Source organism: Sphaerodactylus townsendi, linkage group LG03 (genome assembly GCF_021028975.2).
Source record: "Sphaerodactylus townsendi isolate TG3544 linkage group LG03, MPM_Stown_v2.3, whole genome shotgun sequence".
Classification (NCBI taxonomy): domain Eukaryota; kingdom Metazoa; phylum Chordata; class Lepidosauria; order Squamata; family Sphaerodactylidae; genus Sphaerodactylus; species Sphaerodactylus townsendi.
Window position 1 is genome coordinate 4,473,516 of NC_059427.1, and position 26,654 is coordinate 4,500,169.

The following is a 26,654-nucleotide window of genomic DNA, read 5'->3' on the forward strand; positions in this document are numbered from 1 at the left end:
AGGAAGGAAGGAAGGAAGGAAGGAAGGAAGGAAGGAAGGAAGGAAGGTTGTTCTGTTCACATCATTCCCTGCCCATCTGAGGGCCATCCCCTTGCTAAGGGCCTTGGGCACAGTTCTTGGAGTATGAAATCAGCTTCCTGAGAGGCTTAATCTGACCATCATCCAATCACCTGTTAATCAGAAGGAACCAATCCTGAGTAGGGTTTGAAATATGTGAGGAAAGCCAGGATTTCCTCTCCAAGTTGCTGGACTTAGCACTGGCACACTGTATATGCAAAAACCCCTCTTGGATGAAGACTTTAGCATGGTAAGGAGGTTTGTTATTGCCAACCAAGCTGAGAGCAATGTCGTACTGCGCCTAGACCCTGTCAAGAAGCTGAACTCCTAGCAGAGTCACTCAAGGCAGAAGGGTCACAGCTGAGAAACCAAACTAAGATGCATCCACCTCCTTCCAGGATCAAAGGTCACACTGGCAGAGGAAAATGGAGAGTTCCAGTGGTGATGGGGACTAAGGAATCCTGGAAGAGTAGCTACTGGGCAGCAGCAGATGTGGAAGTTAACCCTGACAAAGGATCTTTCATATCAATGAGAGTCCAGCTTCCCATTGCAAAACAAACAAAATGAATTTCAACAGAGATAAATCTGAGATACTACACTTAGACAGAAAAAATGAAATGCATAGATATAGGATGGGTGACACCTGGCTTGACAACACTACATATGAAAGGGATCTGGGAGTCTCAGAAGACCACAAACTGAACATGACGCAGCAGCGTGATGTGGCAGCCAAGAAAGCCAATGCGATTCTGGGCTGTATCAATAAAAGCATAGTGTCTAGATTGAGGGATATAATTGTACCTATTCTGCACTGGTTAGACCTCACCTGGAATACTGTGTTCAGTTCTGGGCACTGCAATTCAAGAAGATATTGACAAGCTGAAACGTGTCCAGAGGGGGGCAACCAACATGGTAAAAGGTCTGGAATCCATGCCCTACAAGGAGAGACTCAGGGAGCTGGGTATGTTTAGTTTGGTGAAGAGAAGGTTAAGAGGTGACATGATAGCCATGTTTAGATATTTGAAGGGATGTCATGTTGGTGAGGGAGCAAGCTTGTTTTCTGCTGCTCCAGAGACTAGGACCAGGAGTAATGGGTTCAAGATAAAGGAAAAGAAATTCCACCTAAACATCAGGAAAAACTTCCCGACAGTAAGGGCTATAAGGCAGTGGAATGCACTACTTTGGAGTGTGTGGATTCTCCTCCTTTGGAGGATTTTAAAGAGAGGCTTGGTGGTCATCTGTCAGGAGTGCTTTGATTATGTATTGCATTGCAGGGGGTTGGACTTGATGGCCCTTGGGGTCTCTTCCAATTCTATGATTCTATGATAAAGAAGCCATCTTTGGATCCTGTGGATCTATTCTAGCCAATGCCCATTTTCAAATTTATTGTTACTGGACAAAGTAGTTAGTTGAGAGAGTGATAGCAGAACAGCTGCATGTATTTCTGGATGACTCATCAGCTTTGGATCTATTCCAGTATGACCTCAATGAGTCATGTGGCCTCTGGCTCAGCTGGTATGGAGTTTGGGCTTGGGTGTCACCAATATGCTGATGATACCCAGCTCATTCCTACAATGGTGGGCTGGTCGGCCTTGGCCTCTGAGGCTCTCCAGCATTGTGTAGAAGCTGTGGCAGGTTGGTTAAGAGCAAGCAGACTGAAACTGAATACAGTGAAAATGGAGATTCTCTGGCTTGGCGGGGGGGGGGGGGGGACACCTCTGGATTTCTAGCTGCCAACCCTGAGTGGTGCAGATCTTAAACTGTCTGCATCAGCCAAAAGTCTGGGTGTGACCTTGGACTCTAGCTTATGGCTGGAGGAACAGGCCCACATAAGAAAAGGGGGTGCAACAGTCAATATTAATAATAATAGAACTACCACTACTGTTGCACTCTGGCTATAACTAATATTTCAAATACGTATATTTATGAGTTTATATACATGAGTTTATATCATTGTTCATATTTTTTATATATTTCTCATTGGTTGTAAATACAATCATTTCTTGTCGACTTTTGGACTTATCATTGAATACATACAGACTTACCTTAAGGATGCTGAATTGATGGGAGAGTGTGAACTAAATACCTACCTGAATTAATACGGATGACCCTGAATTTATTTGTTATAATTGTTAAAAATAAGTTGAACTTACCGGTTGGATGTAGTCGACAAGAAATGATTGTATTTACAACCAATGAGAAATATATAAAAAATATGAACAATGATATAAACTCATGTATATAAACTCATAAACTCACAAAGAACTGTGCTGGCTGCCAGTCAAGTTCCAGGTCATTTTCCAACTATTGGTAATGACCTTTAAGGCCGTGATTAGTATTGGATCTACATATCTTCGAGACCACATCTCCCCATATTGCCCTCAAACGCCCCTCCGGTAGTTGGAGGGAAACCTTTGGGCGAGTCCCAACCTGAGAGTCATCTGGCTGGCATCGACAGAGCCAGGGCCTTTTCAGCCCTGGCTCCAGCCTGGTGGAACAAGCTTCTGAGTGATGTCAGAGCAGTTCCGCAGGGCTTGCAAGACCTGGCTGTTCCACCAGGCTTTTCCAGCTAGCCCAGGGGTAGGGAACCTGCGGCTCGAGAGCCGCATGCGGCTCTTCTGCCCTTGCACTGTGGCTCCACGAGCCGAGCCGCCGGCCCCATCCTTGCCCGCCCTGCAGACAGGTTGGCTGGGCCGCGCCGCGGGCTTCCCCTCTCGCCCGCCCCGTTGGAGCGGGGCGAGCGCTTCCCGGCGACCGGCGAGGCCGAGCCGCCGGCTTCATCCTTGCCCGCCCTGCAGGCAGCAGGATGGGCGCATCCATGCGCTTCTCAGAATGAGCGGAGTAAAAGGTTAAAAAAACCCTATATATATTGTTATCTTTATTTTAAATGTCAAAAATTATTTGCGGCTCCAAGTGTTTTCTTTTCCCATGGAAAACGGGTCCAAACGGCTCTTTGAGTGTTAAAGGTTCCCTACCCCTGAGCTAGCCAGACGGTTTGAATAATATAAGACCATCTCCTTTCAGCTTCTGGGGGGGAAGGGGTGAAGGGTGATGATTGAGGATCGTATTACCTACAGCCATCTGAATTCTATTTATTGAACGTTAGAGTTTATTGTTTAAATATTTGTATTGTTCTTTTCAATGATTTTATTCATTGTTTTATGTTATACCCCACCCTGAGCCCTATGGGGATAGGGTGGGATATAAATAAAAATAAATAAATAAATAATTCCTGGCCCTGGGGCGGAGACTGTGCTGGTCACCATCACAGATGAGTTCTGACTGCAGCTGGACCGAGGCTGATGTTTTTGGATCTCTCTGCAGCTTTTGACATTGTCGACAATGACCTCTTGACCCACCACCATTGTCGACAATGACCTCTTGACCCACCACCATTGTCGACAATGGTGGTGGGTCAAGAGGTCATTGTCGACAATGTCAAAAGCTGCAGAGAGATCCAAAAATGACCTCTTGACCCACCACCATTGTCGACAATGACCTCTTGACCCACCAGATGCTAGCATCTGGAGTACCTCCTTGAAATTGCTGACCTTGTTTTTCCAGGACTGGGGACTGCAGGTGAAATTTGTGGCGGTGTGTGTGTCCCAGCAGCATCCACTAGAAGAATTTGGATTTCACACAGCCTTCTCCTGTAAGGAGAGACCCAGAGGGGCTTCCAAACTCCTTTCCTTCCACGTCCCACAATAAACCCACACCCAGTGGTAGGTGGGCTGAGAATGCTGAAGAACTGTGACCAGCCTCAGGTCATCCAGCAGGAACATAGAGTGATGAACAAATCTGGTTCACTGTGATAAGACTGCACTGGTCATGTGGAGGAGTGGGGAATCAAACCCAGTTCTCCAAATTAGAGTCCATCTACTTTAAAGACTACAATCTCACCTTGGCTATCAATTACCCTGATGGACTCCCCCCCCAGCCACAGGGCTCATGTTAAAATTCTCATACATCTGAGCTGCTTTTTTTGATGTGTCTGCAGGAAGACGCCTTGTTGTGGATGAGAGCCAGAGGGGCAAGAGATGCTGTAAGAGTTATGGTGATGGAAGAACACATTGGTATTTCTGTGACTCTACAGGCAGAGAAAGCCATTCCCAATTCAAGGGGAAACATGCTAGCCAGACCTATTGATAGGCAGTATTGATTTCACGGAGTAGAACCCCAGGGGTTGGCATCCATGTTGGCTCAGAATCCAAGTCCATGTGGGGATGGTTCTCCTGAAAAAAGGAAGCTGTCTTATTATTTGGGGCTGTCTGCAGATAGCAGCTGCACACTGCATCTTGCAGAAGCAGTGAAGGAGGACAGAGGGAAGGGTTCATAAAGACATTTGCAACCAGCAAATACAAGCAGTATGCCAAGGATCGTGGAGGTGATTGGTGAAAGGAAAGGGAGAGGAAGACAGCCCCTGTCAGCCCCTGCTTTTCATCATAGCTCATTTTTCTTGGTTTATTCCGCTTTGTATATCTAGTACCCTGAGCTTGCATAGAAACAGAAAAAGGCTGGCCATCTCCATGTCAAGGGACCTGAGGAGAAACAGGGCTGGGAAACACTGGCCCGAAAGCCTCTGCCTCAGAGAGGACAATTTTGGCTCAACTTAGCAGAAATTATGTGGGTTGGTAGAAGGAAGTTGCCTTTTTTTTCATAGGTCCCAGGTCTAGGGGCCATTTCAGGATTTAGCTTTTAGAGGAGAATTTCACACTGGGAAGACAAAGAAGGACCACTGGGAAGACAAAGAAGACTGGGAAGACAAAGAAGTCCATCAGCCATTCAAAGAAAGTACAGACAACACAAAATCCCACAACAGACCTAAGCTGCTACCTGCCAGTCCCTGCTCTTCATCACAGCCCACGCAGAAACAGCTCTTCCTCTTCCAGCCAGAAAATGAGATCAGGTTTTACATCTGAGGTCCTCCTATCAGAAAAAAGACAAACACAACAATTCTAAATCTTCTACATCAATTTAGCAGGTCTTTTCAAGACAGATTAACTCTGTCCCTCCAGAAATACAAAAGAAGTTAAGAAATAGGGTGGATGGAGAGCCTTAAGGGTATTCACTATCTGACACTGGCTGTTCTCTGCTTACTCCTGACTCGTGACAGTGGGAAATGTCAGCTGACAACAGAACAGTCCCAGAGACAGCACCTGGGAGTTCCCACAGCCACATCTCAGCCTGGGCATGTCAAAGCTAGATTGGAGGGAAGTCCCTCCTTCCACTGCTCCACCTTCTCCCAAGTGCAGGGCATCTGAACCTCTTCTGATGACCTCTCACACAGTCGGTGACACAGGACTGCCAGTCAGTGGTCCCCTGCTCTGCAAGGAGAGCCCAGAACCCCTCCCATGTCACAGGAAGGATCATGGAGGATGGCAGAGATCAGCCTTTGGGCCCAGGGCAGACAGCCTTACCATGGCTTTCAACTTCAGGACTTCTTCCCAACAAGAGAGAGACAATCCAGGAGAAAAGCATCCTCACCCAGAGAGGCCACGTTCCCAAAATTTTCCAGCATGACTTCCTTTGTAGAGAGCTCTCTTGGGCAGGGCTACCAGAGTCCACTCCTCCTGAGTGAAATAGACAGCCAGCCTCTTCAAAGGACACCTCATACCCCGTGCAAGAAGAGGAAGATGCCACAGATAGCTATATGGAAAGGACCAACATGTACTTTTGAGAAAACCATGGTCCAGCATTATTTCCATAGTCCCAGCATGTCCCATCCTAGGATAGGGTGACCACTCTAGCCTCTCCAGTGGGCAGACTTGGCGTCTTCAGTGCCAGATTCAAGGAACCAGATCCTGTGAGCCATGCAACCAAGAAGGAAGCAATCCTGCCCTGTAGTCGCACTCCACGTCACGTAAGAACGAGACGAGACGCCGAGATAACATCTCCGGGTGGAGATCGCCAGCGGGAGACCGGAGGTCCGTGGTTCCCAGCGAAGCCCCTGCCTGGCCGGGTTCCCGCACCTTGGCCGTTACTCTATCGGGGGCGCAGGGAGGGAGGACTGCGGGGAGTTCCGAGAGCGTGGGAGGCCGGAGATCATCATGTGATGCATGATCTCATCTGGCTACGGCGGAGAGGAGCGACGCTGCCTGAGCTTCAATCCTCACCTGGGGCAAGACCTGTCCCTGCGCCGTGATTGAGCCAGACAGTTCGGCGACCCGCGACTCATGGGGATGCCGAGGAGTGGGGTGCGACAAGCGACCGGCAAGGCCGCATGCCCTAACGTTTTCTTACTATTTGCACTGCTGGGTCGGCAGTGCACTACTACACTTCCCTCCTTTTTTTACATTTTAAAAACGCCTTTAAACGCTTAAGGGCTTATTTAAAGGGACGCTTTGTCTCCTCGCTTATCAAGCTACTGCCGCTTGTGTAACATTAGAACTTGGTTGCGGGTAAGGGAAATTCGAGGGGCTTCTACACACGCTACAGGCGGGGCTATTAGACACGACAGAACGGCACAAGATCCATAATAAGGCACAATACACCAAACCAATGCAGAGCTGTACAATACACTCAACCATCCTCCCGCAGCCAGCTCCAGAGGGCTTGGACTACCAATGGGGCAAAACATCATACTTCGATTAGATACAACTTTGCAGCTCACGCACTTTCATGTGGAATCAACTGGGAATTATCAGAAAGATTAAACAACACATATTATGTACATTCTCACAACCTTGGTGGTAACAACAACAAGTAATCAATAGCTGCACGATTGTCTAGGGTCGCTGATCGAAAGTTCCTGCCTCGAGGCCAGGGCATCCAGAGCTGCGTGGAGGTAGAGTTGATGGACTTCGCGAAGGGCACAGCCAGCCGCCAATAGTCTTAGCAGGTGACATTGTAGGAAGCGAAGTCCGTGGACTCCCACTAGGAAGCCGGCGCAGGGAGATGAACCTGGGCCGAGAGGGCGACCGGCTGCCCGGACAGGAGGGGTCGAAGGCAGAGCCGGAGCGGCGGCGCGGGCGGCCCGGCTCCCCGGGTGGAGCCTGGGGTAGGACAATGGTGAGGCGACTGAGGCAGCAAAGAGTTCCGCAGGAGTTGGGCGGAATGTAGTTAAACGGCCCCTCCCCCCCCGCAGGTCCAGAACCAGCCCTGGGGAGCAGGATGTTTCCAACACGGGAATGTCCTATGTGTGCAGTTCCAACTGGCCGGTGCCGCATCGGCCCGGGTCGGGTTCCTCTCGCTCGGCTGCCGTGATGCGGGCGCAGGTGTTAGACTCCTGCGGGTTAGCTTGGCTACAGTCTTGGTGACAAGGGAGAGAGCCAGCCGGAGGGTTTGGACGACGGGTCCCCAGTCGGCCATAGAGTATCCTGATGGATGAGGCATTCATGAAGGGCTCCAGCCCAGACTCCGAAGTCTCCGGTGCTTTGCAGACGGGGAGCAGGCAGGAGCTTAGCAGGCTCCCACTCCCAGGTACTCGGGCCCAGGCAGAAAGATGAGACGCTGGGCGCAGCAAACTGCCCTAGATTGGTCTGGTGAAGCTCACCAGGTGGCCATCGCCATCGGCAGGAGGCAGCAGAGCAGGCAAAGGATGGTGGTCGCTGAGTTGGTGGGTGATGATCGCAAAGAGAGCTGCATGAGGTTCTCGGGTGTCTCTCGGGTGGTCTTTACAGCAGCAGCTTAGGGTCTGGCTGGTGGTCGCCTTTGGACGCCTCCCCCAGGTCATCTGGTCTTTGACGCTGGCTTAATGGGCCTGCTGGGATCGCTGGGCGGATCCTCTAGAGATGCTCCATCTCCTGGATGGGGTTGGTTTCTCCTGGCCATTCCATGGCTGGCCCTGTCATGGCTTAATCGGAGTCCACGGGAACCTGTAGGAAGAGGGTGGATTGAAACACCCCCCCTTCCCAGGTTACTGGCCGGGTCCCGCCGGCCTGGCTCCCAGAGCCGATGGCGGGATTGGGACTGTGCTAGTGCTTAGATTTAAATATGGAAGGAAGAAGGCTTGTTTTGGCAGCCTGTGAAGGTTGCTTAATGGCCCTCTGGGGCCTTCTTACACTTCTTTAGTTGTTTGGACAGGGAGGGCAGGAGGTAGGCGACCCTGGTGGGAATTGGCTTCAGAGCTATCAGGTGCTGCTTTGGTGGGTCCGAGCCTTGAGGGGGGAGGGAACAGGCGGGTCCTGGGGATTGTGGGTATGCATGCTTAATCAGCAACACAAAGGGGCTTTGGAAGCACCTTTGGGGATGGGTGCATCCGGGATGAAGCAATCCGCAATTGGAGGCAAATTCCTCGCATTACCAATAAAAGGAAAAGGAAAGGGGGGGGGGTTTCTGGGAGTTGCACTTACCGCGGACCTTGGTGGCTAATGCAGGAAGCTGGATGGTGCTAAATTTTGCATCGACCATCCTCGGAAAGTTGCCGCCACGACCGCCTTTAAGGGCTGCCAATGAAATGGCAAACACCACCCACCCAACCATGAGGATCTGTGTTTGGCAGCAACCCTTGTGGGTATTAGGGGCATAATGGCAGCAGCCCTTTTAAACTGGGGCCTGTCCTGACAGTGCTACGGAACAGGATCGGCCCAGATTTTGAATCCAGGAGGGCCAGTCAGCCAATTGGCCCTCCCGCCTTTACTGGTCGAAAACAGAAGGAAAAGAGGAGAGGGAAACAGTTTTCCTAATGGAAATCAGGAAAATAATTTCCTCGAGGGCAAGATTGATTGACGATCGCGACGGCTTTAACGGCCCCAGACCAGAGTCGCTTTGACCTGACTCATGAGGTCCCTTCCCAGAGATTGACATGATGTCCAATGATAAGGGACTGCATTGCCGAAATCCCGGCTGTTGGACCGCGGATGGCGGATGTTCGCCTCGCTGGCTTGTTCCCCACCCCAGATGCGCGGGCGGCTCGTCGCTCACTGGTCGGGTTACTCGCTGCTCTGATGACGCGTAACATCAGCCGTGTCCACCAGGCCCTTGAACTTACATCTCCTTCTATGGCGAAAGCCCAGATATGGACGGAGCTCTCGATAGGCGCCTCCACCGCCAAGCGACGGTGGTGTAGCCAGCGCATGTTGGCTGCTGGGGCTCAGAAATTTTATTGGGTCGGCAGCAGGCAGCATGGGGCAAGAGAATCAGCCACGCAGCTGGCTCCGGCGGCAGCCCTGTGGGGTGTCGGTCCAGACCTGGAGGTGGATGGGTCCTGGTGCGCGGGTCGGTCATTCCGTACCATGAACAGTCCCTGTTCAGCGGGCAGAGGGTTCTTAAGTGGCAGCACGAGCCCAAACTCGTCCCGTAGGGATGGGCTCGCCATACTGGGCTGGGGCTTAACAAGAACCTCGGGGCAACTTAAAGGAGATGGGCTGGGTGCATGCGCAGCCAGATGCCACGAGAGGGGGTGGTTTCTGGCAGGGGCCTAGGGCTTGAGTCTCCGCCCCCAGTACTCTCCCTCCTTGGTCCTGGGCTGGGGAGGCTCGGCGGGAGTTTCCCCGGACGGGCAGTCAAGCTTTCTCCAGTGGAAGCCTTTCTGGCACCGTGGCACCGGGTTTTGGTGGCTTCCTCCTGGGGAGGACCTCCTCCATCGGGTTGTAGCCCCCCCGCCAGGGCTGCCTTACACTCCCTTCTCGAAGTGTCCGGTCTGCCGCGAAAGTTGGGAAGCAGTCATCCTGGGGCTGCCTCCCCGCCGGAGGAGAGCAGCTGCGCGGTGAGGCCAGCTTTGCGGGCTGAGGATCCGGCGCTGTCCTGCGTCTTTGGGCATGTCGGCCAGTTCAGGATTTTTTTGCCCAGGCCCGCGGATTGCCCTGGGCGGCACTCCGTGGAGGCGCGCTTCCCTATGGCGGCAGGCGATGAGGAGCCTGCTTTTGGCTTCCTCGCCATCTACCTGCCTCTTGAGCCTCCCTGAGCCTGTTGTCTGGCCACAAATCGCATAGGGCTCCTTGGGGCTTTGTCGCCGGATGGAGGAGAAACTCTGGGTTGGCTGGGTCGGCTGGCAATCTTAACAAATGCCTTATAGGGCGACTCAGAGGCTTTTAAGCGCACTGTGGCGTGGCCCCCTGTGCAGGACAATCTGATCAAGTAGGGTTACGGAAGTTAATCGGCCACAATGCTGCGCGGGCGGTGGTATTCTGGCAGAGGTGGCTGCTCTGTTGAAGTCTCGCTGGCGAACTCACTTTCCCAGACCACAAATTGTGCAGGGCTCAGGAGCATGCAGCGAAAAGGTGGTCTTCTCCAGTCGCCTGGAACCATTAGTGGTTCCTTTGGCGATTGGCCTCCAGCATGCCTCTCACCGAAGGGCTAGTGACTCCTACCGCCCCGCATTGCCTTGGCGGAGCTCGGTAAGGATGTTACAGAGTAGGGGCGTACTGACAACTCCGCCGATGACGCCACCTCCCTCAGCACATCTGTGAAGTGGACGGGCACAATGCAAGAATAATCTTCAGCATCGCCTTCCGGCCAGGGTTTCTTCTTCTGCAGATCGTGGGCTAATACTGCTCTGGCGCAGAAGTTCTTTGAAACCCGCCGCCATTACGTGGCGCTTTGACGGGAGGTGCAGGGTTTCGAAAATGAAGGCGGAGCAGGAGGGGCTGAGCCGCTGAGAGAGTTTGAATTCGGGTGAAGGAGCCAGGGGGCTACATTGCATGGCTACCCAATTTAGTGGGATAGAGAAAATTCCGGGTCGAAATTGAAGGTGAAAGATCGAAGGAGGGCGGCCTACAGCAAGTGAGAGCCGTAGAGGTCTGCAGGCTGATGGCTACAAAACATTGCCCCACTGCCAGTAGCAGCTGGCTATCGGGCGCTACGAGGCTCTGTAAGAGTGCGCGCTCCCATGTTTTCCCAGTTCCTTAAGATTCAATGTCCCCCCCCTGGGTACCATGGACAATTGAGCTTCAATCTCCTCAACCAATTTTGCTAGCCCTTCTCTTTACGGGACCCTCGCCGCATTTCGCTAACGCCAGTCTGGCTAACGCAAGTTGTCATAAGCCCTGCTTTTGCAAAGCCCCCCATACTCACCGGTGTTCTGGCCGGACGAGAGTGTCCTAGGACGCCAGAACCTCTGGATGCGCCGATCCAGAGGACAGGCGAGGCCGAACGGGTGGTCCCTGGATGCGCCGATCCAGCCGGACTTCGGTATCGCCGCCCTTCCCCAGGCGCACGGTGAGCAGGGTGGGAGGTTCGAGGATTCCCCGGTTTCTCGCACCAGCTTGTAGCTCGACTCCACGCTGTCAGCGTAAGAACGACGACGCAGACGCGGAGATAACATCTGGTGGAGATCGCCAGCGCAGCGGGAGACCGGGAGGTCCGTGTTCCTAGCGAAGCCCCGCCTGCCGGGTTCCTGGCACCTTTTATTGTTACTCTATCGGGGCGTGTAGGGATGGGAGGACCGCGGGGAGTTCCTCGGGAGAGCTGGGAGTGCCGAGATCATCATCATGTGATGCATGATCTCATCTGGCTACTACGCGGCGGAGAGGAGCCGCACGCTGCCTGGAGCTCTTCCAATCTCCTCACCTGGGGGGCAAGACCATTGTCCCTGCGCCCGTGATTGAGCCAGACAGTTCATGACCCGCGGACTCATGGGGGGGATGAGGAGTGGGGGTGCTAGCACTGCAAGGTCAAGAGGTCCAAGCATGCCCAACGCTCTACCACGGCACTACAGCTGGGTCGGCAGTGCACTACCACACTTCTGCCCCACTTCTTTGAACATTTCCCCTCATGACATCCCCATACCTCAGCGCTGGTTGCATGATGGCTCTTGTCCCTTTATCACCCCTAGAAGATGGCAGAGGAATCTTCCAGGAAGTTTGTCTGCTGCTTCCTGGGAGGGAAAGAAAGAAAGACCTTTCTTCTATTGCCACATTTTCTGGGCTCGTCCCAGGAGTGAACTATTCCCTGGATTGGATCTGGGGGTTCATGAGGCTCAAGAGCCCTGTTTTTCAAGTCTAGCTGAACAAGCAGTGGGAAAAATATGTGAAAAAAAAGGTCTTAAACATTCAACCATCCAAAAGATTTTAAAGACAAATGTTCCAAATGAGAGAAAAAGGCCTTTTTCTTGGGACTTATGGATGGAAATTTGGAGCGAAAACTAGATTTTTTGTTTTTCTCTACGACAACAGCAGCAAGAATAATATATAAGCAGAAATGGAAAAACTTCAGCTATTCCTACAATTGGAGAAATGGTGGGTGAAGATATTAGAATTGACAGAAATGGCAGAGCTTTACTTCATTGCTTAAAGAAGGGGACCTTGGAATAAATTTTGGGGGTAATTGGAAACCTATGATAGAATATATAAAAAGATAAAAATGGCTAGTAGAAGCCTTGAAGCCTATAATATTTTAAAAATTCAGAATAAATAGAGAATAATGTGCTGGTTTATCAATTTATCTATTTTTTAATTAGTAAATTAAATATTTCTTTTAAATTAGTACCTGATGCAGATGAAATTGGGAGTCCATATGATCTAAATTTGTAATATTTTTAACTTTGTTGTTAAATTGTTTCTAGCTGAAAAAATTAAAACACAGTATTCTAGATCCAATTAATGAATGCCTGAGGGTTCGACCCAGGAACTCTCTCTGCTCAGACAGCCATTGCGGAAGGAGCAGGGGATCCCACATTATGGAGGGAGAGAGCCCCCTCCCCTCCTCAAAATGCCTCCTCGCAATCTCACCAAATCCATTCCAGGGCACTTAGTCCCTGACTTGCTTGAAGCCACGTCCTCCTATCCCCTCTGAGGGAATCCAAGACGCCCTCGCCTGGTTCACCCCACAAGGACAATGTCCTGGGAATGTGGCTGCAGATCTTGGAAATCAGAGGTTTTATTGATCAGGAGGGAATTTGGCTGCAGCAGCCAGGATGGAACACCTGATTTGGAGCTGGGGCCAGGAGGCGCCAGCTAGGAACAACTATCTCCCTACACAGAGAAAACTAGTCATCCTGGGAAATGGTTCCTGCTTTCTCTGCCTGCGCTGTTCATAGTGCTATGGAAGGGTCATTTTATCTAGATGGAATATGTATCCCTCCACACACAGTCTCAAAGTAAAGCTGCCTTCAATCCACTCCATCCAGAAAGCAGGAGTAGTGTGCCTAGTCAGGGGAATTGCCCAGGCCGCCCTCTAAGGCTTGATGATGCACTCTTCCTCTTGGCTACGTGGACCAGGCCTGACACTCAGATTGAAGCATCGTGCCTGACAGGGAGAATGTCACTTTCCTGCTGGCACTGCTGATCTCCTGGAATTGTGGTTAATAATCCATTAGCTTGGGGGAAAACACCTCTTCCCCCTTGTCTGAAAGTCTCCGACTCCCAGAGTGGGCAATACGTGGCATAGACTAAGAAGCCCACAGGACTTGAGAAAAAGAAAAGTTGTCCCATTTTCATAGGGCTTAGGGATCTACCGTCCCAGCACTCCACAACTCATCTAAGCTCTTCAGAGGATAAACTCAAACCAAGTAAGTGATAAAGAAGGCAACAGAAATCCTCCTGCCCTTGGAAGAAAGTGCAGCCAACAGGCAGTCCCAGGACAGACCGATGCTGCTATTTGCCAATCCCTCGTGTTCAACAAAAGATCAGGAAAAATAGCTCTGCTTCCTCTGTTCCAGCCAGGAGATGAGTTGTCAGGCTTGGAAATCAGGGGTTCTATTTCTAATCAGGAGGAAAAACAACAACAACTAAATTATACTCTTTTGGTAAGCACATAAATTTAGCAATTCCAAGTGATCTTGATTGTCCTCCCAGACTTACACAACAGACAACTAACTTCTTCTTTGCTTTGTTTCTTCCCTTCTTCCCCCATCTCAGGACTCTCACTCTTTCTCTTTCCTGCCAGACTTTTTCTGACTCTTTTCTCTCCTCCAGGCCTGACACTTTCTCTTTCTGCCCCCTCACTGCCTTCCCAGTTGCCCACATGCTTCTGGCTCTCTACACAGCAACAGTGTTGGCAGTGGCTGCACAAGGTTATTACAACAGGACTTCTCACCCACACAGATAAATTCCCCTGAGTGCTGCTAGCTCCAGGTTGGGAAATCATCTATACCTACAACAACAGAAGAACGCCTCTGTGAAGTCACTGCAGCTGGCAGAGATGGCTAAACATGATTTCTTTGATGAAAAAAAAAAGAACTTATCTAAATTCCTGGATAATTGGAAATCTCTGATGGACTTTTTGCGTAGAACAGAAAAGAACGAGTTGATGATTTCTAGATTTGAGAATGAGAAGATTAAGAAAAAAAGACATAACTGAGAAAGTGTGAAACTTACTAGTGATAATAATCAATAATTAATTGTATTAAGATAATTAGAGAGCAAGCAATAATTTTGAAGTGTGTTAATATTTTGGTCAAAACAAAATTGGGAGCCTTTTCATTAATACATTATTTCTGGCACAGCATTGGGCCAAACTTATGGAATTCTTTAGGGGCAAAGATAATCCTCACAATTCAATAAGGTGACAATTAAGTTTTGGCTGCATCTGTGCTTCTGCACAAATCCAAAAAGTTTATCCTTGCTAGAAATGAGGGAGCATCAGCTTTCAAAATGGTGGCTTCATACTGAAAAAAAATCTTCTCCTTGGGTTTCTCATTGGAGTCTCTTCATATGCTTACTGCCACGGAGATTTACCCTCATCTAAAGACCAGACTGTATGACCAGGAATACCCATTTTTCCTGATTACGGCGCAAAGCTCTTGTTTCCCCCCTATACTTTGGGATCACACCCCAGAAATCTAGCCCTGCTGTATATTTAGAACAGCTTGTTAATTATAAGTGCAGATGCAACTCATTCCCCTCTATCTTCAAGGTCGTTTCCTTAACATCCCACAAAGTGAGTGTTGTTGTCGGTATTGTCCCAACGCTATGGACTCAATCCCTCATATCCTGCTTTACTGTTCAAGGTATAATGATATTAGAACCGATCTGGGAGCTTTACTACCATCAGGATTTATGTTTTTCTAAGACAATCTAAAAATGTCTAAGCTATTGAACAGCTTTAATGTAGAAATCTCGGAAGCAGTGGCTGCATTTTTAATCCATGTTCTACATGATATATAACAATGATCCTGTTTTTGTACTTGGAATGTATGGTACTTCTGGTTTATGCCTAATAAAGGTTTTTGGATTGGATTGGAATTCAATAAGAAAACCTTAGGGGATAATGGCACCTCTTTCTTAATGCTTTGATTATGTGTTCCTGCATTGTAGGGGGTTGGGCTTGATGGCCCTTGGGGTTTCTTCCAACTCTATGATTCAATGATACCCTGAGAGATCACTGTGGCAATCTTATTACTGCAACCTATTTACAGGCACTTTCAGATCTTTCATCTTCAGAATTTGTTTCTCCTATTTCTATCAACCTCCAATAGTTAATTACAAAATATATTCCTTTCATGGGCTAGCACTGATTTTTCAAAACTTGTATATTGGATTCTTTCCTATCTCCTCTTTACTGAATAGCATTTGCAAGAGATGTTTAACCTGTAATTACTGGAGCCGAGGAGTCAGTTCCTTGCATAAAGATGATATGTCTGCAAAAGTGATAATTGTTTGTCCAGTAGGTATTAAAGACTTAGGGTCAAATACCTCCAGATCTTCTCCAACTATAAAATTCTCTTCCTTTGCAGGCTTAGTAAAACGTCTTTTGATGTTATAACAAATGCCAATGCTGATATTCCCAAAGCTAATTGGGTTCTCACATTTGTCCAGACATTTTGTAGGGCATTAATTCCAAAACTGTCCTTGGCACAATATCAATATTCCCTCGCTTATTTTCTCTCAATGGAATTGGCACAACTGCAATTTAGGTTGTGTCTTGATCCTCCTTTCTCCATTTAGTAATCCAACTTACTCTAGCTGAACACCAATGCTTTCGTATATGGGGGTTCCTAGAGCCCCTCTTATCGTCATCTTATTCTGAGTGTCCTGAGGGATCATCTTCGGTCTCTGGGAAGGCCACATAAAATGAGGTAAACATTCTGGCATGTTTTTTAGCTCCTCCTCTTGTATTGCTATGAGAACATTCCAACACAAGAAGATCCATCTAGGCAATATTCACATTTTAAGCAAACTTATTTTTGGTTTCTAATTCCTTTGATGCAGACCAAGCATCCCTTGACACCCAATCCAATGCCCTCTCAGGCGTTTCACACACAGGACTACTAGGCAGGGCGCCATCCCTGCAAGGAGAGCCCAGGACTCCTCCCAGGTCAGAGGAAGGATCATAAAGGGAGGCAGAGCTCAGCTCTTGGGCGCAGGGGGCACATGTCCTTCCTCCGAAGGGATTTGCTCCCAGCAAGAGGGAGACACCCCCCCTTCCCAGCTCCCTCACTCCTTTCTTTGGCACCCCTCCCACATCTACTACACCAATCTCCCCCCCAGACCCCCATTTCTTCCCCACTTTCTGCATCGGCTCCATCTTCCTCGCACGCAAATTTCTCCACCATCGCCCCCACCCCTCCTGCATCTGGTCCTTCCTTCTCTCACCCCCACCTTCCCCGGCCCCTCCTTCCTCCAGGAGTCTCTGCAACCTGCGGCCACTTGAGCCCCCTCCAGCCTCCCAGGGCGCCGCCTGCGGGTCTCGCTCTCCGTCCCGCTCCAGGGACCCCCTGGCTCCGCCCAAGGGGTCCGGGGGGGGGGGCTTCCTCCTCTGGCCACGTGGTGCACGTGCACGCCCTCCCCCCAGACTCACCAGCTGCATTGGGGGCCGGGGGCACCGCAGAGACCCCCAAGATCTCCGGGGCCGGAGCCTGGAGCGCCTCTCCCGGGAAACTGCCTGGGAGCTCCGCCGGTTCTCGCCCAGCCATTGAGGAGGAAGCTCCGGAAATGCGGCTGGGGGAGGGGCAGGGGCAGGGGGAGGGGGGGACAGGAAACGAAGACCTGGTTTTTTGGGGGGGGGGGGGGCTGTCGGCTGCCTCACTGATGAACAAGGAGGCAGGACTGCACTTTCTTTCTGCATGCTTTTCTTGTCCCCAGTGTGATCCTCATTTGTCTATTTTGTTCGAGTTCTGAGAAAGAAGAACCCTTCAGAGCAAGTTACAACAGCTGTGTTGAAAAACCACAGCTCGCGGGATTCAAAATCACTGGGCGGAAGGTCTGCAGCACGGAGTTCGTCCTTTCTGCAAAAAAAAAAACACACCACAGTCCTGCTACATGTACGGTTGCCAACCTCCAGGTGGGACCTGGATGTGAGCAACGCTGAAGAGCAAGAAATTATGCTTTAAGGAATATATCAAGACAATATAGAAATTGATTACCAAGTCTTACTTAGATAGCTCTTTCTCTCTCTCTGCTCTTAGCTTAAAAGAAACACATTCCTTAGCAAATTGCTTGAGCTACCAAAGCACCCGAGCAGACAGTGGAGCCCCCTCAGTTCACAGGCCTAACTTACAGCCACAGATATCGGGAAGATAACACTTTCTAATATGCAGAGATAGCCATAAACAATCCTAATGTCTAAAACACTTCTGTCCTTGTTTCCCTGGCCTCTCAGGAACTATTAAATGACCTTTACTGTTGTTAAGGCAAGAAGTACCATAAACACAGTGATAGTAAAAGCAGTCAGGATACAATAGGATAACCAGCCTCACATTCTACTTTGTTTGAAAAACATCCCTGATGCTTGAGAATTCTATACCCAAAATGTTTGACGTGGGATAATTCACATGCAACCCTAAATCTTTTGCAATGTATATGACTCTGCTTTGATGTTCTCTAAAGAAGACCTCCTTTTTAAAACCTTGGACCTTTCGGTAGTCTCGGGGCAGTTCTCATCTCTGGTGAGACTCCAGCTGCTGGCTTAGGAAATAAACTCTTGTTTTATTCTATGCAAGAATTCTTGCTTTGATTGGGAACTCTTGCCTCTCTTTCTTTCCTCTGGCTTGAGGAGAGAAGGAACTCCCTTGCCCCTTTGGCTTAGGTGGCTGAAATGCAGGATCTAGATAGCTGCAGGCAGCTCTCTATTTGTTAAATTTTAAAATTCTAATTTGGTCTTTACTAACATGGAGATGCCCTGGAATCACAGCTCATCCCTACACTACGAAGATGGGGTCCTCTGGAGGAAATGGCAGCTTTGGAAGGCCAGCTCTATGGCATTGCACCCTGCCCAGGTGTTCCAGGCTCCACACACCCAAACCTCCAGGAGTTTCCCCAGCCCCATTGATTTATCTATCTATCTATTTAGATGTATTCCATGCCCTGCACTGCAGCCTCAAGGTGGGTTACAAATAAAATCACAACAAGGTCCTTCCAACACAGCAGTAAAAATCCTCTATCAAAATCAATAATCCTAAAAGAATAGAACCTAACAACCCCCCAAAAATGGGAGAAGGTTGCAAGAGCCTCTGATCTTCACCAGGTGCTGAAAATGCAGGGGGGGGGGAGGCACCTCTGGGGGGAGGGGATACCACAGTGCAGGGTCCACTGTTGAAAAGGCCCTCTGGACTGCCCCCCCCCTTCACCTCCAAAGGTGCTGGGACAGTGGGGGCAGGGGCAGGGGGAGGCCAGGCAACCCTAGACACAAGAGGAAAGGGCAGAAGCAATCCTGGGAAATCTGGGGAACAGTCAGAGTTTCTGCTAAATCCAGGCAGAAGGCTTTCCCCCCAAAACATGGCTGGATGCTGAGGTCCTTTTCCCACCTCACCCCCGTCTGAGGGAAAATGCATGCAAACCACGATCTTCTTCCCTGGTGCGTTTAAAATTGCAGAGAATTGCAAGGGGGGAGAAATTGACTCTCCTATAAAACAAAAAAACACATAAAGATTATATAACCATAGGAGTTCACTATTGTGAAAACACTCCTAAAAGAAAAAGGCATTCTATAGAAGGCATTGAGACCAGAGCGGAGCAGGGTCTCTATCCTGGTAAATTCTGTCCTTCTTAAAATAACAATTTTATTTTTCCCCCAGCGTTCATCTCCCCTTCCAATGCTTAAGTGATTTTGATGCATTATGTAATTTGTACCACCAGCTAGAGTTTGCACTGAGCTCAGCTCTTGGAAAGTAAAAGCCCTATTAGCTGAACTCAGAGGCAGAATCACCATTAAGGTCTCACTTGGTGTTGCCAACCACCAGGGGGTGGCTGGAGTTCTGGTGCTATTACAGTTGATTCCCAAGTGGCAGGTATTACTTCACCTGGAGAAAATGGCCGATTTGCGAGGTGGATTCTACAGCATGATACCCCATTGAAGTTCCCCCTCCTCATACTCCACCCCCCAAATCTCCAGGTATCCCCCCACCTGGAGCAGGAAGCCCTAGTTTTACTGTGCAAGGTTTATGAGACAGACTGATCTCTTGCATCAGAATGAAATGTTTGGTCATTTATGCACGTGTTTTCAAAGAAAAAGATGTTTACAAGCGATTTGCCATTGACTGCCTCTGTGTAGCAACGTTGGACTTCCTTAGTGATCTCCCATCTGAGAAGTAACCAGGGCTTGCTTAGCATCTGACACTTGATGGGATCAGGTTCACCTCAGCCATTCAGGTCAAGGTGTAACCTACTTTAGACTACACAAGTACATGTATTTTCTTTCATAAAGTGTATTCTTTTGTTTCCATTCTCCTTAAAGGGAAAAAAACCTTTCCTACTGCCAATGTACTATATGAAAGCATGCTATGTTGTTAAAGAGTGTGTGTGATTTCACCTTTCCTTTACGTTGGATCAATAAATGATGGGAGGGGGACAGCATAATGAGCTAAGAAACAAATCTATTTCTGTGAAGGATTTTAAAATCTTACAGATCCACCATTGGTAAATCTACTGTCAATCCTGCACAGCAAATATATAACAGGTTCCAGTCATTATAAAGGAACCTGTTTTCCTTTTCCCTATTCACATGTGTGCCATGCAGGCAGCGATTGGAGCCCATGGAAACAATTCATGGTTGCTTTCATGTTGTTGCCTTTAAAAAAAAAATTTGTTGCAACACATGCATAGCAATGCGAGCATGCAGAAATGAACTCCCAAAGCCATATCAATCATCCCACAATGTGATCGGCTGCAACTGTGCAGTTGCACATGTGAAACAGACAAAAGAAAAGAAAAATGGGCCTCCCTGCAACTGGTAGATGAATTCTCCCTGATTGTGGACAGCACAATGGAAAGGAGGGAAATCAAATGGCCGTTTGTGGAGAAGCGGCTCCAACCTGGGATTTTGCAAAAGGACAGTGGGTTTAGCAATTTTTGAAAATCCCAAGTTGAGTGTAATAAAATAAGGCAGACTTTTTGGGGATGAGACCTGTGCGAAGTCCCCCTGCCCCAAATGGTTTGTAATGCATCCTATACCCATTATATTTGCCCTGTGTGAAGTCGACCTACGTGAATGTCAAAGGTGTATTTTTCTCACCTATATAAAATGCATGTGTTGACTTGTGTAATTTTTCTAAAAATGACTTATGAATGTGTTGTCAAAGGGCCAGCTTGGCTTTGAATTATTTGCTTGTTCTGAAAGAAACTGGGTTGTTCTCTGAACCAAATTAAAACCTTCTTTCACAGGAACCATACATTGCCTTAATCACTGTTCAGATTGTCATGCCCCCACAGAGGCTTTGGGTATTTTCCCTTTAAACTTCAGTTTCCCCATAGTTAGTATGGTTTTACTTTATTGTTAAGTCTTCTATGGGAGGGTATTTTAGTTAGCCCCTGCCCCTTTATGACATTTCCCAGTAGTCAGTTTCCTTTTTACCCAGCAATCCCCTGTTTTAGTCTTAGCCAGTCAGTCAGAATGAGGTGCTAAGGGTAGCTGGTGACCGGAATATTTGTGACGTCCATATAAGTATATGGTGGTCCAAAGAGCACAAGTCAAGTTTAACAACAGTTAGAGCAAAGACTAACAGAGCTGAAAGGAAGCAAGACACAGTGGACTATCTTGAAAGCAGCCAAGAGAAGGCACAGTTTGCAGCTTCAAACCTCCTCAAGACAAGCAAGTACTCTGGTTAGATAGACCAGTGGTGGCAAACCTATGGCACGGGTGCCAGAGGTGGCACTCAGAGCCCTCTCTGTGGGCACGCACAGAGTCACCCCCCCCACACACACACACACAGAGACATCTAGGCTGGCCTGGGCCGCTGGGCTCGATTATTAGCATTAAACCTGAGACCTAGTTTTGGGGAAGCAGTGTAGGTAACCCTGTTAAGCACTGTTAAACCCCACTGATTTTCATGCGAAGAGCTAAAGTGTGATCCTTTACCTGGGAGTAAGCTCAGTTGCTAGCAATTGGGCTTGCTTCTGAGTAAACCCTCCTAGGGTCGTGTTTCACCCGTTGGAAGAGTTGCACGGTTGCTTCAAAGCAAAGCCACCAACTACCACCAAGCTTACTCCCGAGTAACGCACGGGCACTCGGTCTCAAAAAGGCTCGCCATCACTGAGATAGACCCAAGGGAGGAGTTAGGGTCTTGTTTCTCTCCAGTAATAAACCCATTGTAGGAACTGTTGAACCAGGCTTGTGTCTCCCCCATTCTGTCCTTAACCAAGAATAGGGCACCACAAACAGAGTCACTTGGGGGGGCAGAACAAGATAGTATATATACCTATTGCAAATGGTCATCAAAAATCACAGGCTGTTTTCCATCTTATCCTTGTGAGATTTTCCCTCATCACCTACATATCCTTTCAGGGGCAGAACCACAAGGGCCATCACCAGTGGCGTACCTAGGCAAACTGGAGCCCTGGGCAAAACCCGAGTTTGATGCCCCCCCATGGGCAGCCACCCTCCCCCACCATGACCAAACCTCACCAAACCTGGGTGATATCATCAGGAGAGTCTCCCGAAAAGTCCCTGAAATTTTGGTGCTGCTAGCCTAAAAACTGTGCCCTCTGCAGGCCAAAAACGGAAAAACACTGAAAATATTAAAAATCCCACAGACGAACCTGCAGTTTTTGCGCCCCCCACAAGGCAGCGCCCAGGGCAACTGCCCACTTTGCCCAATGGGAGGAACGCCTCTGGCCGTCACTATGAAAGGTCTGGTCTGAGGGGGAACATGTATGCAATTGCAAATGGGGGTAGATCTCAGGATCTGACACGGGGTCCTGGGCACAGCTGGAATCTGATAAGCCATATATCTTGGAGGGTATGTAACCCACGGGGGGGGGGGGATGTTTTGATGAGTAAGGGGGCCACTGGCAAGTATTAGCCCTTAAGAGTGCAGTACACAGGGCTTTTGAAGGGACATATCAGCCGAAATCTTGGATGCCTCTCTGTTAGCTGGGCCATCCCCTCCCCCTTCTGCCGTTTGCAGGGCCTGACTCTGCCTCCTCCTCTTGAGTGGACTGAACTAGGGCCCCCAGTTGTGCTATCCCAGTACCTGTCCACTGGCCAAATTCATTTCTGCAAGGTCCTCAGACCTGGTGGTGCTGCTAAATGATCTGTGCTGGGTGGTAAGGGCACAAATCTGGGGTGTGGCAAATGGGGACTCTGGGTTGTGTTTTGTTGGGTGCTAGACAACTGCGAGGAGTACAGGCGGGTTTATCTTTGGGCTACCATTCCTCCCCCCAGTTGCTTGTTTAGAAAGTATCTGTGTTCTAAGAAGCAAATGAAGTTCCTTTTCTACAGGAAACATTTGTTGCTTCAATCATTGTTAAAATAGTCTACATGCTGCTAACAGCAAAAGGTCAGTAAAAATCACAGACCATTTTACAACTGATCCTCATAACCTTTCAAGGGTCCTTTCAAGGGTGGAACTTTGAACCACAATGGCAGCCACTATGTCCTTTCAAGGGTGGAACTTTGAACCACAATGGCAGCCACTATGAAAGGGCTGGTTTAAGGAAGGACATGCAGTTGCAAAAAGGGGTAGCTCTCGGGATCCAATATGATGACCTCGGCACAGCAGGAACCTGATAAGCCATGGATCGTGGTGGCGCAGGTAAGTGGGATGTGTGTGTGTTTCATTGTGGATGGGGGCTGCCAGCATTGATTGGCCTTTAGAGTGCAGCATATGTAACCTCAGCTTGTGGGTTCTGTGGGGCAGTACTTGGAAGGAGTTGCAAAGAACCAAATTTAAACAAAACAGTTTACTTCTCTTTACAAATAACATTAAACATCAACATTTAACATTACAATTCAAGGTCCTGTTCAGGTTGCATTTCAAGTCCTTCTAGTTACAGTCTACTGATACTGCCAAGTCCAATTCTTCTTTGCAAGTGGGTTGGCTCCTGAAGACTCCAAGGGCTTGATGAACAGGATGCAACATGATGAAGGTTTCCAGGAGAACTCTCACCCATGACAACCACAAAAAGAAACCCTGAAACAATAAACTCCAACATTTACAACATAGCAAAAATAAACAACTACCTTCCCAGTAGTTCCCAACAATATTTCAGTTTACCTTAACAAGGTGTCAAGGGCTTATACAACCAAGGTCCGAGTCTGGTAGCCTTGTCTTCTCCAAAGAGCTCTCTCCAGCAGCCTCTTGCTGCGCTGAGTCTCCACCCCTTTCTGGGTCAACCCAATCTGGGCCAACCCATTCTGGGCATGGGGGTTACACATACACGGGTTGTGAAAGGGCAGATCAGCCCAAATCATGAACGACTCTCTGTGGACAATCAGTTGGCCCATCTCCTCATTCTTCTACTGTTTGTAGGGACAAAACCTCAGCTGTCCCTGGCTGGCCTAGCTCTCGATCCTCCCTGTATGGGTACTGAACTAGGGCACCCATTTTTGCTTTGCCAGTGTCTTTCCACTGGGCCATATTCATCTTTGTAAGGTCCCTGTCTTTTGCCATATGTCTGGGGTTGTGAGGGATGCAGTGTGGAACCCCTCAGTTGCGATGGTGTTGCTAAATTGCCTGCACTTATTAGAGTAGGTGGTAAGAGCCCCAAGCTGAGATGTGGTAGATGTGAACTCTGTTTTTTGTTTTGTTGGGAGCTAGATGATTGCTAGGAGCACAGACGGGCTTGCCTTTTGGCTGCCATCCCTGCCCCTACCACTTGCTCAGATTCAGTCGTCCTAGTTGACATATGGGAGCCTGTAAAGAAAGGGGCTGCTTGCCACTTCTCAAAAACGTGGGTCAGGATTTTGGGAGCACAGAAGAATTCAGAAACAAAACTAAGTAAAATATTTTTTAGGGTTTATTGAGAGCCACACCTGGTCAATAAACAAAACAACTGAAAATGCATAAGCAAAGGGTAAAATAACAGTTCAAAACATTTAGTAGCGTAGCTTTCCTTGCAATGAATGCAAGCAAAGGAAAAACAAGAAATATACTAAAACTAACTAGCAGAGTTTAACGGCTTGAAAATACTTAACAGGCAGGACATCAAAACAGTAACAGCAGTGAAAGTAAAGATGAAAAAAGAGAAAGATAATAATAAGGGTGTTGAAAGGCAATTATACAAAAACTACTGGTCAGGTAGCATAAACAGACCAATCAAACTCTCATAGTAATTTGCTGAGCCAGCTTGGCAAAAAGTCATTGTTGCTAACAGGTGTAAATGCTTAAGAAGATTCTTAGAGTCCTAATTGTAAATAAAATAATCTACAGCTGGGGTGTAACTTTTATCTGAAGCAGCTACAAACAGGTTGGAGAAAATTAAGGTGATACAATTTCTCCACCAAGCCGCTCCCAGGAGAGTGGGGAAAAGACGCAACAGGACTCTTTTAGGAATGCTGTTCTTTAGTCCTACTGATGCCTCCTGTACCAACTGCCTGGCAGAAAGCAAGTGAGCAATGGGGTGTGACTTAGACACTGAGACATTCATGCATGCTTGCCAGCTCTGACCTGGGAAATTCCAGGAGATTTGGGAGTGAAGTTTGGAGGGGCTGAGTTTGGGTAGTAGGAGATTGACAGGGATGTGATGTTATAGGTTCTGCCCTTTGAGCCACCATTTGTTCCAGTGGAACTTGTCTCTGTGTTCTGGAGATCAGGTGTAATTTTTAAAATAGATTTTTAATTAGTGTTAACTATACAACAAGATTGGTGGATCAGCCACCCTACATAAGGAGAAAACAGCATAAAATACATGGTGTCAACCGTTGCCTGTGGAAAAAAGTACCCTAAGCCCATACAATGGCAATTAATAGATAAAAGATCAGCATAAAAGAATAGGTAGCTAATTGGCTCCCATCCTCCTTTCACCTGATGCATATTTCTAGGCACCTAATCCCATTTATTTTTATACCACTTCCTCTTATTATTATTCATCACTACTATTTTTTTCTATTTTTCTAACTTGCATGCCCTTTTATTGTATCAAACCATTATCAAACTGTTTCTACATTTATAATTGTTCTAGAATCCTGATTCTTTACCTGTCTCACATGTCTAATTTTTCTATCTCCCTTCCTACCTCTCCTAATTCTCAATTTGATCCCTTGGTGTTGTATTACTCTCCCCTAATCTGACGGAGATGGGAGAAAAAGAAAGTAAGCCACACTTTCAGACTGTCTGAAGTTCTTTTTTGTTCTTATTAAAAAAAACTGTCCTGCATCTTGAAATCTGTAATGTTCGGATAGGCTGCATGAAAAGTAAAACTCAATCTATCAATAGCCATTGAAAAGAAATGTTCTTATCTTTCAATGCATCTGTTAGTAATTTGTAATCCTTTTTCATTAATTTTTCACATGGGAGTTCTTTCATTAAAATTAAACTCCAGCTTCACTTGGATAGAGGCGGTTCAGCGCAGCTGGTGTTGTTAAATCTCACCACAGTGTTCAGTGTAGTAGATTCAGTGTAGTAAACCTTCTGGTTTACTGCCTCGCTGATATTGGGGTACAGGGGTCAGTCTTGAGCTGGCTGGCCTCATTTCTCCGAGATTGGGGACAGCAGGTAGCATTGGGGGGAGAGAACTCCCAGTGTTGCCCCATAGTATGTGGGGTGCCACAGGGGGCGACGCTCTTTAATATCCACATGAGCCCCTGGGAAGTTTAGTCCATAGGTTTGGGCTGTGCTGCGGTGCCACCAATATGCAGATGACACCCAGCTCGTATTTACGATGGAGGGCAGCCTGTCTTTGGCCCCTGGAGCTTTCCAGCGTTGTTTGGAAGCAGTCGCTGGTTGGTTGAGAGCGAGCCGGCTGAAGTTGAATCCTACAAAGACAGAGGTGCTGTGGCTGGGTTGTGGGGAGCAACCGATGGACTTTTGCCTGTCTACGCTAGACGGCGAGGCATTGCATTTGACCTCGTCTATCAAAAGCCTGGGAGTCATCCTGGACCCCGTGCTATCACTCAAGGCCCAGGTTGCACAAACGGCCCGGGTTGCATTCCATCATTTGCAGCAGGCATGGTATCTCTCCCGTACAGACTTGACCAGTTATCCATGAAACGGTCACCTCCAGGCTTGACTATTGTAATTCACTGTATGCTGGCCTGCTTTTGACCATGATCCAGAAGCTTAAACTTAAACTGATCCAGAAGCTTAAACTTGTTCAATATGCAGCAGCCAGACTCCTTACAGGGACATCCAGTCGGGACCAGATTACTCCGGTCCTGTACCATCTCCATTGGCTGCCCATCAAATTCCAGGTCATGTTCAAGGTTGTGGTTTTAACCTTTAAGGCTATAAGCGGCGTTGGGCCTGTATACTTGAGGGACCGTGTCTCCTTGGATCCTTGGAGGAGCACCTATTGAGAGTCCATGGCCCGAAGCACGTCCGGTTGGCCTCTACTACTGGGTTTGGGGGGGGGGGGGGAGGGAAGGGTTTTTATTGCCATCTGAATTTTAAATTTTGAATTCACTTT

At 48.3% G+C, this 26,654-nt stretch overlaps 3 protein-coding genes across 33 annotated transcripts in view; 1 reads left to right on the top strand and 2 right to left on the bottom strand.

Annotated features, from left to right (window-relative positions):
• The window catches only part of LOC125428572 (zinc finger protein 420-like), a 226,212-nt gene extending 220,582 nt beyond the window's left edge, over positions 1–5,630 (bottom strand). For both annotated transcript variants that reach the window (XM_048488920.1, XM_048488918.1), the window contains exon 1: positions 5,542–5,630. In XM_048488920.1, coding sequence (XP_048344877.1) covers positions 5,542–5,575 — 34 coding nt within the window. In that variant the 5' untranslated portion in view covers positions 5,576–5,630. The remainder of the gene's footprint in view (positions 1–5,541) is intronic.
• The window catches only part of LOC125428587 (zinc finger protein 883-like), a 1,608,225-nt gene that overhangs the window by 482,731 nt on the left and 1,098,840 nt on the right, over positions 1–26,654 (bottom strand). The window lies entirely within an intron of this gene.
• Positions 1–26,654, top strand: part of LOC125428632 (oocyte zinc finger protein XlCOF6-like) — an 82,860-nt gene that overhangs the window by 28,490 nt on the left and 27,716 nt on the right. The gene's annotated exons all lie outside the window — the stretch shown is intronic.